The 14,109-nt window shown below is 46.6% G+C and overlaps 1 protein-coding gene across 5 annotated transcripts in view; it reads left to right on the top strand.

Moving 5' to 3' along the window:
• The window catches only part of hdac11 (histone deacetylase 11), a 278,425-nt gene extending 265,779 nt beyond the window's left edge, over positions 1 to 12,646 (top strand). For all 5 annotated transcript variants that reach the window (XM_072472541.1, XM_072472538.1, XM_072472542.1 and 2 more), the window contains 2 exons: positions 2,039 to 2,217; positions 7,491 to 12,646. In XM_072472541.1, the coding sequence (XP_072328642.1) occupies positions 2,039 to 2,217; positions 7,491 to 7,655 (344 nt within the window). In that variant the 3' untranslated portion in view covers positions 7,656 to 12,646. The remainder of the gene's footprint in view (positions 1 to 2,038; positions 2,218 to 7,490) is intronic.
• The last annotated feature ends 1,463 nt before the right edge of the window (positions 12,647 to 14,109 follow it).

Here is a 14,109-nt window from a genome sequence, read left to right as displayed (position 1 = left end):
CACTGGAAGTCAAGCCCCGGTAATAGGGCAGCGCAGAGATGGGGAAGGACGTAGAGTTTGAAGTTAGCGTACTCTACGCCTTGTACAGTAAGGGTCGCGATACAATACCCCTAGATTTCTACTGCGTGGATTCCGGAAGCCAGGGAGATTTTCTGGGTCGCGGGTAAGATTGGGAGGGAGCAGCGCCTTACCGTATCTGGGTGAATGAAGCTGTCTGTGCTCCCGGAGTCGAACGACAAGCCGTATCGTGCCCGTTGATCCGGACTGTCATCGTGGACTTCGCGAGGTGGTGCGGCCGGGACTGGTCCAGCGTGATGGAGGCGAGCTTCGGAAGGCGGTCGGTAGGCCGGTCGGAGGTAGCGGCGGCCAGCTTACGGTCGGGTGAGCCAGGCTCCCGGGAGGCAGCGGAGTGGTCCCAAGATGGCGGCCCCCATGAGTCGCGTGTGGCGGGAGGCATCGACGACGGCGTCCAAGATGGCGGCCCCCATGGGTCGCGCATGGTGGGTGGCAGCGGCGATGGCGTCCAAGGTGGCGGCCCCCGTGGGTTGCACATGGCTGCCGAAATTGAAGATGGCGGCGAAGATGACAGCACCCATGGGTCGCACATGGCGGGTGGCGTGGCAGCTGGGGGTGGCCCCGACAGGCAGCAGGCAGCGCTGCTGGTCCTAGACGTTTTAGGGGGAGGTCGGGCCTGGCAGGCTTTTGCAAAGTGGCCCTTCTTCCCACAGCCATTGCAAGTTGCGTTCTGTGCAGGGCAGCGGTGTCTGGGGTGGCCGCCCTGGCCGCAAAAGTAGCACCTCTGGCGTTGGCGGGCCATTGCGCATCACAGGCATGCGTCGCACCCGGGTCGGACGATGGCTGCGCCCATGAGGCCCACGAGGGTGCCGCGCGATCGGTGGTATAGGCCTCCATGTTCTGGGAGGCCACCTCCAACGTGTTGGAGAGTTGCACTGTCTCTGGGAGGCCGAGTGTACCCCCTTCTAGTAATCGCTGACGGATATAATTTGATTTCATGCCCGCGACATAAGCGCCCCTGATCAGCAGCTCCGTGTGCTGGGTAGCCAATATCGCCCGGCATTCACAATTCCGGCAGAGTACACGCAAAGCACGCAGGAATTCTACAAGTGATTCCCCTGGACGTTGCCATCTCATGGCAAGGAGGTGCCTAGCATACACCTCATTAACGGACTTCACGTATTGTCCCTTCAGCAGCATTATTGCCTCCGCATACGAGGGGGCGTCCCTGATGAGAAGAAAGACTCTTGGGCTCACCCATGCGTGGAGGATCTGCTTCTTCTGGAGGTCTGTGAAGTCTTCGGTGAATGATGCGAAGTACACTTTGAAGCAGCTTAGCCAATGCTCAAAAGTTTCTGTGGCCAGAAGTGGTAGTGCAGGAGCGGGTAGACGATGCTCTGACTACGATTAGATAGGTGAGAATGGAACCAGGTAAGCAGTTCGACCCAGCTGAATTATGGTAGAGCAACATTGCCATCAAAGGCTGGCAAACAGGTCAAGAAGGGATAGTTTACATTTGTCATCGTCAAATAGGATGTAATTTGTGACTTTGGAAAGAGCTGTTTTGGTACTGTAGCTGGGGTGGACATTTGATTGGAGGGAACTAAGAACTACCTATTGACTCAATTATGTACTGTATTCTTTGTATTGCAGTGGTCAAGTTCATCTCTTTACTGTTTTTGAAAATAATTGAATAAAAGTTACCTTAAAATAAACTTGGGTGTAACAATTATTTTTCTTACGTAACATTACATTTCTCATTAACAGTTTTTGAAATGCAGGTGTGATCGTCCGTATTCCAATGTTTCTTCGCAACAATAATTTGTCATTGAAGTATCTTTGCATTTTCTGTTGAATAATCTGGATAGAAAATATATTTGTTCAAACACTATTTCAGTAAATAATTGGGCTGGATTTTGATTCATAGTGTTTGCCTCACTTTGCTTAAAGATTTATTTCCTGTAGAGTTAACTGTGTGAAATGATTGATTGCTTTAAATAGTTTATTCATGAATTATTACCAGGAGCCATCAAGTGGAAAATTGAGCTGGACTGGGACACAGAGGATTCAGAGTATCTGCAGAAAGTGGAAACACTTATGTCAAAAGCATTGCAGGAAGTCACTCCAGACATCATTGTGTACAATGCAGGCACCGACATCTTAGATGGAGATCAACTGGGAGGTTTGGCTATTTCACCTCAGGTTCGTTCTACGAATTCAGGGCAGTCCAGATGTTTGCACTTTGCATATCAAAGCACTTCAAAAATAAGCTGTACCCTAAATTTTAATTGTGCAACATATTCAAATGCATGTAAACTTAATTAAACAATTGAGAATGCATGCATTTTATCTTGCAGAAGATTTGAAGAAATGTTTTGGTTATACTTGCTTGTCCAAATGTTTTAGTTATGTTCCATAGATTCCCTACAGTGCAGAAGGAGACCATTTGGCATATCGAGTCTGCACCAACCCTCCGAAAAAGCACTTAGGTCCATGTCCTTGCCCTCTACCCCTAATCCCATCTCACCTTTTGGACATTTTATGGGCAATTTAGCATGGTCAAACCACCTAACCTGCACATCTTTGGACTGTGGGAGGAAACCGGAGCACCCGGAGGAATCTCGCGCACACACGGGGAGAACGTACAAATTCCACACAAACACCCAAAGTTGGAATCGAACCCGGGGCCCTGGTGCTGTGAAGCAGCAGTGCTAACGTGCCGCCACCTGTTCCAGAAGTGTCACTAGTCGGCATGCCACTCTAACCACACACCACTCCACACTGGTGCTATATTTATCTCTGCACTCTCAGAGAAATCCCTTTGGGCAGGATTCTCTGACCGCATCCACCCGGTGACTAGAGAATCCCGGCCGAGGTAAATGGACTTCTCCATTATCCACGCCGTTCTTGTGGCAGACAAGGCGGAGGAATCCAGCCCTTCGACTGTCCAATGTCCGGCCAGACTTGGTGTAAACGATGCCGGAGAGAGTGCTCCCCAGTGACAGGCTAATGTGGTTCCCGGACTTGCATAACGTGATTCGAACTACTGCACTGACGAGTGGGAGGTAAGATTCCAAAAGCCAATCATGCCAGATAGAATCATGTTTTTCGCTTCTCTCCGGATTTTGAGCTTGTGCCAACTTTTTCATGGATGGAGAGAGAGGGCTCAAAATCACTCCCAGTATTTACTACAAATTTAGATGCACATAGTTTGAAACATGTTTCAAACATGTTTATGTATGATCTGTAAATTAATGCGCATACAAAATATGTTGAACTAGAAAACTACTTATTGTTTCAATGCTCCATTTTCCATTGTGTTTACTAAAGACTTCTTTATCATAGAAATTAATTCTGGCAATTTTAACACTACGCTTAACTTTCTGAAATAATGGGAGACATTCTCCGTTCGGGAGACTATTTTCTTTCGCCGGAGTTGAATTGCTACTGATTTGCACTCTGCTGGGATTGCAAATCAGGAAGCGATTCCCAATCCTCAACCATGCAAATTCCCAGGGGAATTTCATTATCGGGCCACCATTTTGAGCGAGGCCTTGCGACTGGCCACACCCCTGCATCACGAAGCAGCCCCCGCCCCCAGTTTTTCTGGGTATCCCCCCCCACCCGAGGTACGGGGCTGATGCGACATCCCCCTCCCCCGAGCACCCCTGCATAGAGGGAACCCCCAAGAGATCCCTAACTAAAGGAACCCGCCACTGAGATACCCCAGAATAGGGGGACCACTCCAGAGTCCCTCTAACAAAAAGGAACCCCCCCCAAGGACCTCCTAACTAAAGTAACCCCCCCACAGAGACCCCCTAACCAAATGACACACCCACACCCCAGTGACCTAACTAAAGTAACCTCCCCATAGTCACTCCTAGATGAGAGGCCACTGTCCGGAAGCTAGAGAACAGTCCAGACAGGGACAGTGAAAATAATTACTGCTGTAACACGCACCTAGCCATATACCTGCCAATATACCATATAGGAAGCACCACGTAACCACTCCTAGAAAGATAAAAGCAATGACCTGTGTTTAAACCCTTCAGATCCTTTAGCTGCATTCATTTCTGTTAGTGGGCTGTGATTGATAGCTTCCACAAACACAGCTGTGAGCCTGACTTCATTAATCTCCCTTCATGGATGAGTAACTATAAAGTACTGTAACCACAATGTTTACAAACGCCAGCCACTTCAAAGAGAGTTAAGTGCATTTCAATCACCCCATAGTCACTCCTAGATGAGAGACCACTGCCTTTTGGGTTTGAGTGATTTTGAAGCGCTGAGCTGGGAATTGGCAGCACTTAACTCTCTTTGGAAGTGGTTGATGTTTGTAAACATTGTGGTTACAGCATTTCACAGTTACTCATCCAGGAAGGTTCCTTTACTTAGGGGTCTCTATGGTGGGGTTCCTTTAGTTAGGGGCTCTTTGGGAGGGTCCCCCTAGTTAGGGAATGTGGGGAGGTCCCTTAATTTAGGGGGTCTTGGGTTAAGGGGGTGCTTTAGTTAGGGGCTGTCTGTGGGAGTCCCACTATGTAGGAGGTCTCTGTGGGTGGTCCCTTTATTTCGGGGGTTTGGTGGGTGGGCTCTCATTACTTAGGGAGTCACTGCGGGGACAGGGTAGGCATGTCTGGCATTGCGGGGGGGGGGGGGGAGGATGGTCCTCGGGTTGGTTGGCTTTGGCCGGTAACCCCTGAAGGGGATTGCCCCCTTGGCCAATGGCCACATCCACCACGTCAGGGCCACTTTTCTACATACCTGTTGTAATCAGCGCCCATGTGATTCCCAGCCTAGATGACCGGAGAATCACGCAAACCCGAAGAATCAGGGGCAACATTCTCCGACCCCCCGCCGGGTTGGAGAATCGCCGGGGGCTGGCGTGAATCCCGCCCACGCCGGTTGCCGAAGTGTCCGGCACCGGATATTCGGCGGGGGCGGGAATCGCGCCGCGCCGGTTGGCGGGCCCCCCCGCTCGATTCTCCGGCCCGGATGGGCCGAAGTCCCGCCGATAAATTGCCTGTCCCGCCGGCGTAAATTAAATCACCTACCTTACCAGCGGGACAAGGCGGCGCGGGTGGGCTCCGGGGTCGTGGGGGGGGGCGCGGGGTGATCTGGCCCCGGGGGGTGCCCCCACGGTGGCCTGGCCCGTGATCGGGGCCCACCGATCCGCGGGCGGGCCTGTGCCGTGGGGGCACTCTTTCCCTTCCACCTCCGCCACGGTCTCCATCATGGCAGAGGCGGAAGAGACTCCCTCCACTGCGCATGCGTGGGAAACTGTCAGCGGCCGCTGACACTCCTGCGCATGTGCCGCCCCGAGATGTAATTTCCGCGCCAGCTGGCGGGGCAACAACGGCCGTTTCCGCCAGCTGGCGGGGCGGAAATTCCTCCGGCGTCGGCCCAGCCCCTCAATGTTGGGGCTCGGCCCCCAAAGATGCGGAGTATTCCGCACCTTTGGGGCGGCGCGATGCCCATCTGATTTGCGCCGTTTTGGGCGCCAGTCGGCGGACATTGCGCCGTTTCGGGAGAATGCCAGTACCTAGCACTTAGTAGCAAAGATACTGGCCGAAATTCTCCGGAAACGGCGCGATGTCCGCCGACTGGCGCCCAAAACGGCGCAAATCAGACGGGCTTCGCGCCGCCCCAAAGGTGCGGAATCCTCTGCATCTTTGGGGGCCGAGCCACAACCTTGAGGGGCTAGGTCGGCGCCGGACGAATTTCCACCCCGCCAGCTGGCGGAAAAGGCCTTTGGTGCCCCGCCAGCTGGCGCGGAAATGACATCTCCGGGCGGCGCATGCGCGGGAGCGTCAGCGGTCGCTGACGGCATTCCCGCGCATGCGCATTGGAGGGAGTCTCTTCTGCCTCCGCCATGGTGGAGACCGTGGCTGAGGCGGAAGGGAAAGAGTGCCCCCACGGCACAGGCCCGCCCGTGGATCGGTGGGTCCCGATCGCGGGCCAGGCCACCGTGGGGGCACCCCCTGGGGCCAGATCGCCCTGCGACCCCCCCAGGACCCGGGAGCCGGCCCGCGCCGCCTTGTCCCGCCGGTAAGGTAGGTGGTTTAATTTACGCCGGCGGGACAGGCATTTTAGTGGCGGGACTTGGGCCCATCCGGGCCGGAGAATCGAGCAGGGGGGCCCGCCAACCGGCGCGCCGTGATTCCCGCCCCCGCCGAATATCCGGTGCCGGAGACTTCGGCAACCGGCGGGGGCGGAATTCACGCCAGCCCCCGGCGATTCTCCGACCCGGCGGGGGGTCGGAGAATCTCGCCCCAGGTCTCACGAACCCGGGGCGAAATTCTCCCGAAACAGCGCGATGTCCGCCGACTGGCGCCCAAAACGGCGCCAATCAGACGGGCATCGCGCCGCCCCAAAGGTGCGGAATGCTCCACATCTTTGTGGTCCGAGCCCCAACATTGAGGGGCTAGGCTGGCGCCGGAGGAATGTCCGCCCTGCCAGCTGGCGGGAACGGCCTTTGGTGCCCCGCCAGCTGGCGGGAACGGCCTTTGGTGCCCCGCCAGCTGGCGCTGAAATGACATCCCCGGGCGGCGCATGCGCGGGAGCGTCAGCGGCCGCTGACAGTTTCCCACGAATGCGCAGTGGAGGGAGTCTCGTCCGCCTCTGCCATGGTGGAGACCGTGGCGGATGCGGAAGGGAAAGAGTGCCCCCACGGCACAGGCCCGCCCGCGGATCGGTGGGCCCCGATCGCGGGCCAGGCCACCGTGGGGGCACCCCCCGGGGCCATATCGCCCCGCGCCCACCCCCAGGACCCCGGAGCCCGCCCACGCTGCCTTGTCCCGCTATTCAAAAGGTGGTTTAATCCACGCCGGCGGGACAGGCAATTTATCGGCGGGACTTCGGCCCATCCGGGCCGGAGAATCGAGCGGGGGGGGTGCCCGCCAACCGGCGCGGCGCGATTCCCGCCCCCGCCGAATCTTGGGTGCCGGAGACTTCGGCAACCGGCGGGGGCGGGTTTCACGCCAGCCCCCGGCGATTCTTCGACCCGGCGTGGGGTCTGAGAATGACGCCCCTTGATCCTGCCGCCAGTGGGGAGCCAGAGCATTGCCAATCCCATTTTTACCCCTGATGCCCGATTCTCCGCCGCATTGGGAACCCCGCTACCAGTGACAGCAGCACAGAATTTTGCCCAATGTGATTCATTATTGCATTGTGTTCAAGATCAATAGTTATATTTATTATATTAAAATGAAATAGCAGTTGAAAACATTAACTTAGGCTTTTGCTTTGAGCATCTTTTGATATTTTTGCTGGAAGCTCAGCAGATACAGTATTTACCATGTTAAAAGTAAGATGTGGGATAATGTGTAATTATGTAATATTTTCATTTTATTGCTATTTTGGGGCCGGGGAGTGATTAAAATGTTTTGTTGAAATATCATATTTAGTAATGATAGAAAAACAAACTTTTCTCTGTCCTTATGGCATTGATCTCCTAATTCATTTTTGTTTTAACTTAGGGAATCATTAAAAGAGATCAAGCAGTCTTTGAAGCAGCCCAAAAACATAAGATACCCATCCTGATGGTGACGTCTGGAGGCTACCAAAGGTCTACAGCTCGGATCATAGCTGATTCTATTCTTAACTTGCACCGTTTGCAACTAATAGACCAGCGGGTGCTTTAGGTGAAATGGATGACTCATAACATAACATTTCTAATACACAAGTCTGTACCAGCTGCAACGCTACCAATATCAATGCAAAGAAGTTCCATTAGTCTGGAGAAATGTGTAATTTAAATACTAAAGTAACAATGTTCTATAATCTGACTAAGGAAAATTATAAATGTAGATCGGGTGAAGAAACAAATAGGTTTACAATACTATTATTGTCTTAAAGGAACATTCCTCTCTGGTGCAATAAAGACGGGGGTGGGACTCTCTGTCCCACCGCAACCGTTTTCTGGGGTGGTGCGCCCCCGCAGGCAGCGGGATTCTCCGCCCCAGCTGCCGGCCAATGGGGCTTTCCATTGTGGGCATCCGTATGCCGTTGGGAAATACGCAGGCATGAGTGCGCTGTCGGCGAAATGGAGGATCCTGCCGACGGAGAATCCAGCCCATGGAATTTTAAAATTAATAATAGATATCTACGTGGCTGTGTATAGAATCAAAAGATATACAAATTTTCAAATAAACTATTTGGCTCGGCACACCCCAATTCTTGAATGATTTACATGTAAAAATTTGAAAGTTTTTTCCACTCCAATCTGACATATCAGTCATACAACAGTTGAAACACATCAGTGCATCCAAGTGATAATTCAGAAACAATCACGATTCTCACTCTATACGAGGATGGTGCCACTAGTTGAGAAGAATGCAATTCAAATTGTTTTGTAAAAAAATATAGTTGCAAATATCATAAAAAATAGTTAACTTCTAAAATATTCTGGAAAATTGGATCAAATTACTATAAAAATTGGATTTTATTGCCCAGCAATCCATTTGTAAAGGAATGTGCCTTTAAATAGAAGATGTTTAGCTTTCCATTCTCTATTTCTGTCTGAAAATTTTCTTGTATCCTTGTATGATGATGTCATTCATAATGAATATCTTTCTGTTATGGCCTGCAGAAAGTATTTTGTACTGTAGATTAATGTGGAATTTAAATAGCTAAATGCACCACTTACATTTTAAGTAATTTAAATACTAATCATGACTATGATATTTTCTGACCTTCATTTATTGTATCTGATACTAAGAGCCGGATTTTCATCTGGCTGCAGAGGAGTATTATGATCTGCGAATGGCCACAGTGGCATTTTTGGAGCAAGTTTGTTTTCCCTGCGCATTTTAACCTGTGCCATTTTCCCCTGGCCTTTTTGCCACTTGGGAATGCCTACTGCTAAGTTTGGGTTTTCCATTAGGGAGGAAAATAGGATTCCCTCGCACACACTATTTTCATCTGGTGGTGCAGGGTTGTGGAAGCCCATAAAAAATATACCAATCTAGAAGAAAGTGGAAAACCTGCTGAGGAGTCAAGAACATTCTTAAAGTTAAATGTACAATGTTGAGACACCTTCAAATATTACTATCAGTTGCTGTATTGTAATGTCAATATGTTTTTCATGCAGTGATTCACCATAGGGATCTGTCCTGCAAAGGTAAGTTGACCCTTACATTGACCACCATGGAATAATGTTTCACATGCATTACAGTACTTTGCCAATGGATGAAGTACCATTCTATTTTTTAAAATGTGAAAAAGAATGACCCCTAATGTCATGTTTTTGGGCTCTGATTTAATTGGACTGGTAGATCTGGCTGTTTTTTTAAAGCAAAATTACTTCCAAAGGTAGAAAAAAAGATCTGCACACCTGCTTCCTCTCAATTGATTGACAGGCATCCTGATCTGAAATGGAAATAAATGCATGTTCTGTCAGTGGAGCTGGAACCTTTTGTTATGACTGCTGGTCCACTATGAATGCTTGGCTGGGATTCAAAAATGTCAGTCAGCAAGTGATCTCATTGATCCAAAAACTATTGAAACTTTTATGATAATATAATAACTGAACATATCTTTGCTGTGGTTTATTTGTTTACAAGCCTAATAGGTACTTAAATGATTACAAAAAATGTTCTCTTGGATATTTTGGTCCAGTATCAATGATTATGAATTTGAATTCAGGGATTTTTAAATTGTCAGAAGTTTAATGGTTTTCCAATCATTTTAAAATAATTCTCATTGCCATTGCATGGCTCCTGTGAGATGTACATAGTCCATACTGGGTGAGTGGCAATGGAGGTGGCATGGATAATGTGAGCTGGCATGGAGAATATGTGTGGCATGGAGGGCTTCGAGGAAGCATGGTGGAATTTTGAGGAGGAATGAAGGAACCTGGGGAGGGCATGAGTTGGCATCAGGGGAATATGAGATGGCATTGGGGATAGGTGTGTGAAAGGTGATTTAGGGCCTTTAAACAATGCTCGTAGCTGGGCTGTTGTGTTGAAGAATGAAGAGGACCTTCTAACCTGCCCGTCTCTACACCCACACTCTTCATGCACTCCCTTGTAGTTCATAAAATCCCTTGTGAATTCACATATTAGTTCAGTGCGAGCTGCGGAAGCCCACAGGTCGGGCAAGCTTAGCAAAAATGCAGCTCTAAATTTGTCTTTTATTGAAGAATCACAAATACATTTTATCACTAAACGATCTAAGCTCTGAGGTCACCTTATTCAACATTTTGTGAAATGGATCATATTTAAACCTATTACGAAAGCAGCAGTCAGCAAAGCAATGGTAAGAAAAATGGGCAAGTGTAAATGGGTGACCAATCTGTGACTGCCAGGTTTTGATGAAAGATAAAATCTACCCTTTCAAGTTGTAGGAAGTCATGCTTAAACTGTACTGTGCTCTTGAATAATGTGTCCAATTCTGGTCACCAAAACAAAAACCTCTGGAGATGATAATAGAGAAGAAACACAAGACAAAATAGAGATTATGAGGAAGGTCTGGGCATTCAGGCATCTACGCTAGTAAGTGATGTAGAAAAGGGAAATGGGCAATATTAGCTTCCAACTAAACTTTGGAAAAAAAATGTAAAGAAATGTTTGTTCTAACGAAAAATAATTTGGATTGAAAAATTAACTTGTATTTTTATAGACTTTCATGACTTCAGGACATCGCAGGGGCACTTGTCAAAGTCATGTTGCAAGTTAAGAAATGAATTGGAATGTTGCTAGGAAGTTTTTCTTTACATACAGAATGATCTGTTTTGGTTTGGACAGTAGAGGAAAGAATGCCTGAAAGGATCTAAGAAAGGTCTGAGTGCTGAGATAGTGACATGGCAGAGTCTTAGAGAGTGACTGAAGCCAAATCTCTGAATAAATGCTCCAGAATTGGCTGTGCCCAATTCATATCCATCTTGTGTTGTATAAAGGAGCAAGATATGAAATGTAGGAGTACATTTCCAACATTATCCTTCTGGTGAGGAACCTCACACATTAATTATGCCAGGTGGAAATACAGACAAAATCTATCCAAAAAGGGGTTCAATTAACTTTAGATAATATTGTAAGGTTTTCAGGTGCCCACTTGATACCTAAGTTTGGAATTCATTGTTGACTGACATTCACAGTCTGGCTTCTCTATGAAAGGAAGCTTACTAGCCTTGGTGTAGCTATCTAAATATAGAAGGGAATTGGCTGATGGATCTCTTATACACTACTGGGAAATTGCTTCCCAATGCATTTTAGAGAAGGTTCGTAGAAAGGAATGAAAGGACGCCTTCATAGGGTGAGATTAAGGAAATAGAGTGGGTGGAGGCTTCTGTGGAGCATAAGCACAAAATTAATGACACATTTCTGTTCTGTAAATTCAATGTAATATTTTGTAAAAATATCATTGATGGTTGTGGCAATGTCCAAGGGCTAGAATAAATAAGCTATTTTGATCGAGGGGGATGTTGTAGGTGTCATATGCTAATTTAAAAATGTCATGAAAAAGGACAAAAATGACATGGTAACAGGTTTTTAAAGTACTGGTTAATTTTCTTTTAATTTATGGCTGATTAATGTGCTCCCAGCTTATTTAAGTCAGTGTTCATTATAATACTAGACATGTGGATTGAAGCCATTTGAAGAATATTGAAATCTAATGAAAATGAACTGGTATCATTATATTTTACTTCAAAAACATAAACTTTTAATGTAGAAGAGAAGATGCTAAATAAAATATATATTTGATTTATTACTAGGATTCAGGTTTAAAAGTTGCAGATGTAATTCTGTTACATGAAGATGTTATCAATTGGATGTTGGGCTGGATTCTGTGGATGCAACAATGGCAAAACTACCAACATTTGCCATCATTGCAACTATCAAACTGACATTAACCTCTGGAATCTACGCATGCACGGTTAAATGCTGAAATTTTAAGTTGCTGTCAGTGATTTCCCACTTCTCCACAGGGTGCAATGGAAGTCCTCACAGATGAAAATCATGGAATTGATGTGAACTTCCTCTTTTTATGCTATTATTCTTGCCGTACAGATGCTTAAAATGTTATGACTTGTTAAATGAGATGTAACTGAGCTTTTAAAAATGTGCTAAGTCGCAATTTTTGTTGAACAGCCTCTCTGGCCCTGAAAAAACTAGTTTTATATTTGTGGAATGTCAAATTTCTCCATGCCATTAGAAAAATCCAGAAATTTAAAAAAAGTAAGCAAATCTTTTTAAAAGAGTAATTGTTATGGTATTTCAGCCTCTACCTTGATATCATACAAATCTTTTTTTTTGCTCTCTATAAAAGTATAAAAAGTAATTGACAAAACCTGATTGTTACTTCCTGGCTTGCTGTCTGTGAGAATTCTTCAGTGTGACTGGCTGTATGGTCTACTTGATAACATCACTCACTGTTGCTAGATGCACTGACTTGACACTAGAATGAAGTTAATGTCAGGCAAGGTGAAACCTAGGCCACAGAGCCATTAGATTCTGATGGGCCACATTTAGATTTGTAGTGAGTGCTGTCACTTCACTGCTGACATTGAAATCCAATGTTTAGTTCTGCATGTCCTCCTTAATCTCTATTATTGTTGAATAACAAGCATTTCTGAATGTATTTTTCTACCACTGCAATATGTCAAACAATTTCGCATTAAAATTTAAGCAAATGAGTCTGAGTTGCAACATTGTTTTGACTACTTTTATTGTATTATGTTGACAGATTTTAAAGGTTTGCTTGCCTGTAAATTAACAATGTGATATTATTATGAGTTATTTTTCTTGTAGATTTACTCTTTTTGGTGGCTGCATTTGTGTACATGGTTAAAGTCTCAAGTTTAGCTATGTGTAAATTAACCCGTATCTTTCAGAATGTTTCACTTTCAACAGCTAGTGATATATTTGGTTTGTAGAAGTCACTTATCCCAATGATTTATAGTTGACATTTACTTATTTGTTTCACTGTTTATCAAGGGTTTTACAGATTGATGGAAGTTATGATTTGTCAACTTGGAACTTTGCACTGCCAACCTTTCTGTAAATGTGATTCTGGATTTAACACTGTATACTAACCAAAGACTGACCAAACATTGAAAAGCAGAATAATATACTTACTTTTAAAAGTCTGGAATTATACATTTGATATTTAGATGATAATCTCACTATTTTTTTCACATGATTCAAGTTATCAGCACTAATTGAGGACAACCATGATAAACATCATATCAACTAATTTGCACTGGAAATATCTCATCAAAATCTTCATCTCATCTGAATTTAACATTGCTCTACCTAGGTTCAGGCCCATGAGTGTAAAGCTATCTCGATGAGAAATGTGACTATTTTATCCATTCTGGGGATGTAAGCAAAGCCAGGCTTTATTGCCCATCCCTAATGCCCTTGAGCAGGTGGTGATGAACCACATACAACTGAAAGATCCGCTGGGCTGTGTCAGTGAGATGTTAAGAGTCAACCACGTTGGTGGAATCACATGTAGGCCAGACTAGGTAAGGACAGCAGGTGTGGGATTCTTCGGTCCACTAGTCATGTTTTCCTGAGCGACTCACCCTCACTGGCAGCAGGATTCTCCATTCCCGTCACCTGCCAATGGAATTTCCCATTGTGGCCACCCCATGCTGCCGGGAAATCCCTGGGCATGGGTGTGCTGCCAGTGCAACGGAGAATCCAGCCCCAGATTTCTTACCCTGAGGACATTGGTGAACCAGATGGGTTTTTATGACAGTCAGGGAGTTTCATGATCATTATTAACTGAACTAATATTTTGACTTATTAATTAAATTTAAATTCCTCCTTCAGCTGCCTTGGTGGGATTTGAACTCTTATCTCCAGAGCATTGGACCATAAGACATAGGAGTAGAATTAGGCCACTCGGTCCATCAAGTCCATTGGTCTGGGCTTCTGCATTACTGGTCCAACTGCTCACAGCATTGCTACCATCCCCAGCATTTTTGCATTTGCATTTTTGCTTTATCGGCACTCAATGTCTCTCAGTTTTGCTGTTCATGTTTGAGAGGAGGGGATTTAAACACTTGACAAGGCCCTAATAAACGTGTAGAGATTTATCCAGCTTCACCCTGAATCTAGACTTTTCTTTCTGTGTCAGATGTACTGAAAA

This window comes from Scyliorhinus torazame, chromosome 13 (assembly GCF_047496885.1).
Source record: "Scyliorhinus torazame isolate Kashiwa2021f chromosome 13, sScyTor2.1, whole genome shotgun sequence".
Lineage (NCBI taxonomy): Eukaryota > Metazoa > Chordata > Chondrichthyes > Carcharhiniformes > Scyliorhinidae > Scyliorhinus > Scyliorhinus torazame.
Note: the sequence above shows the minus strand (reverse complement) of the source record. Positions and strands in the feature narration are given on the sequence as shown.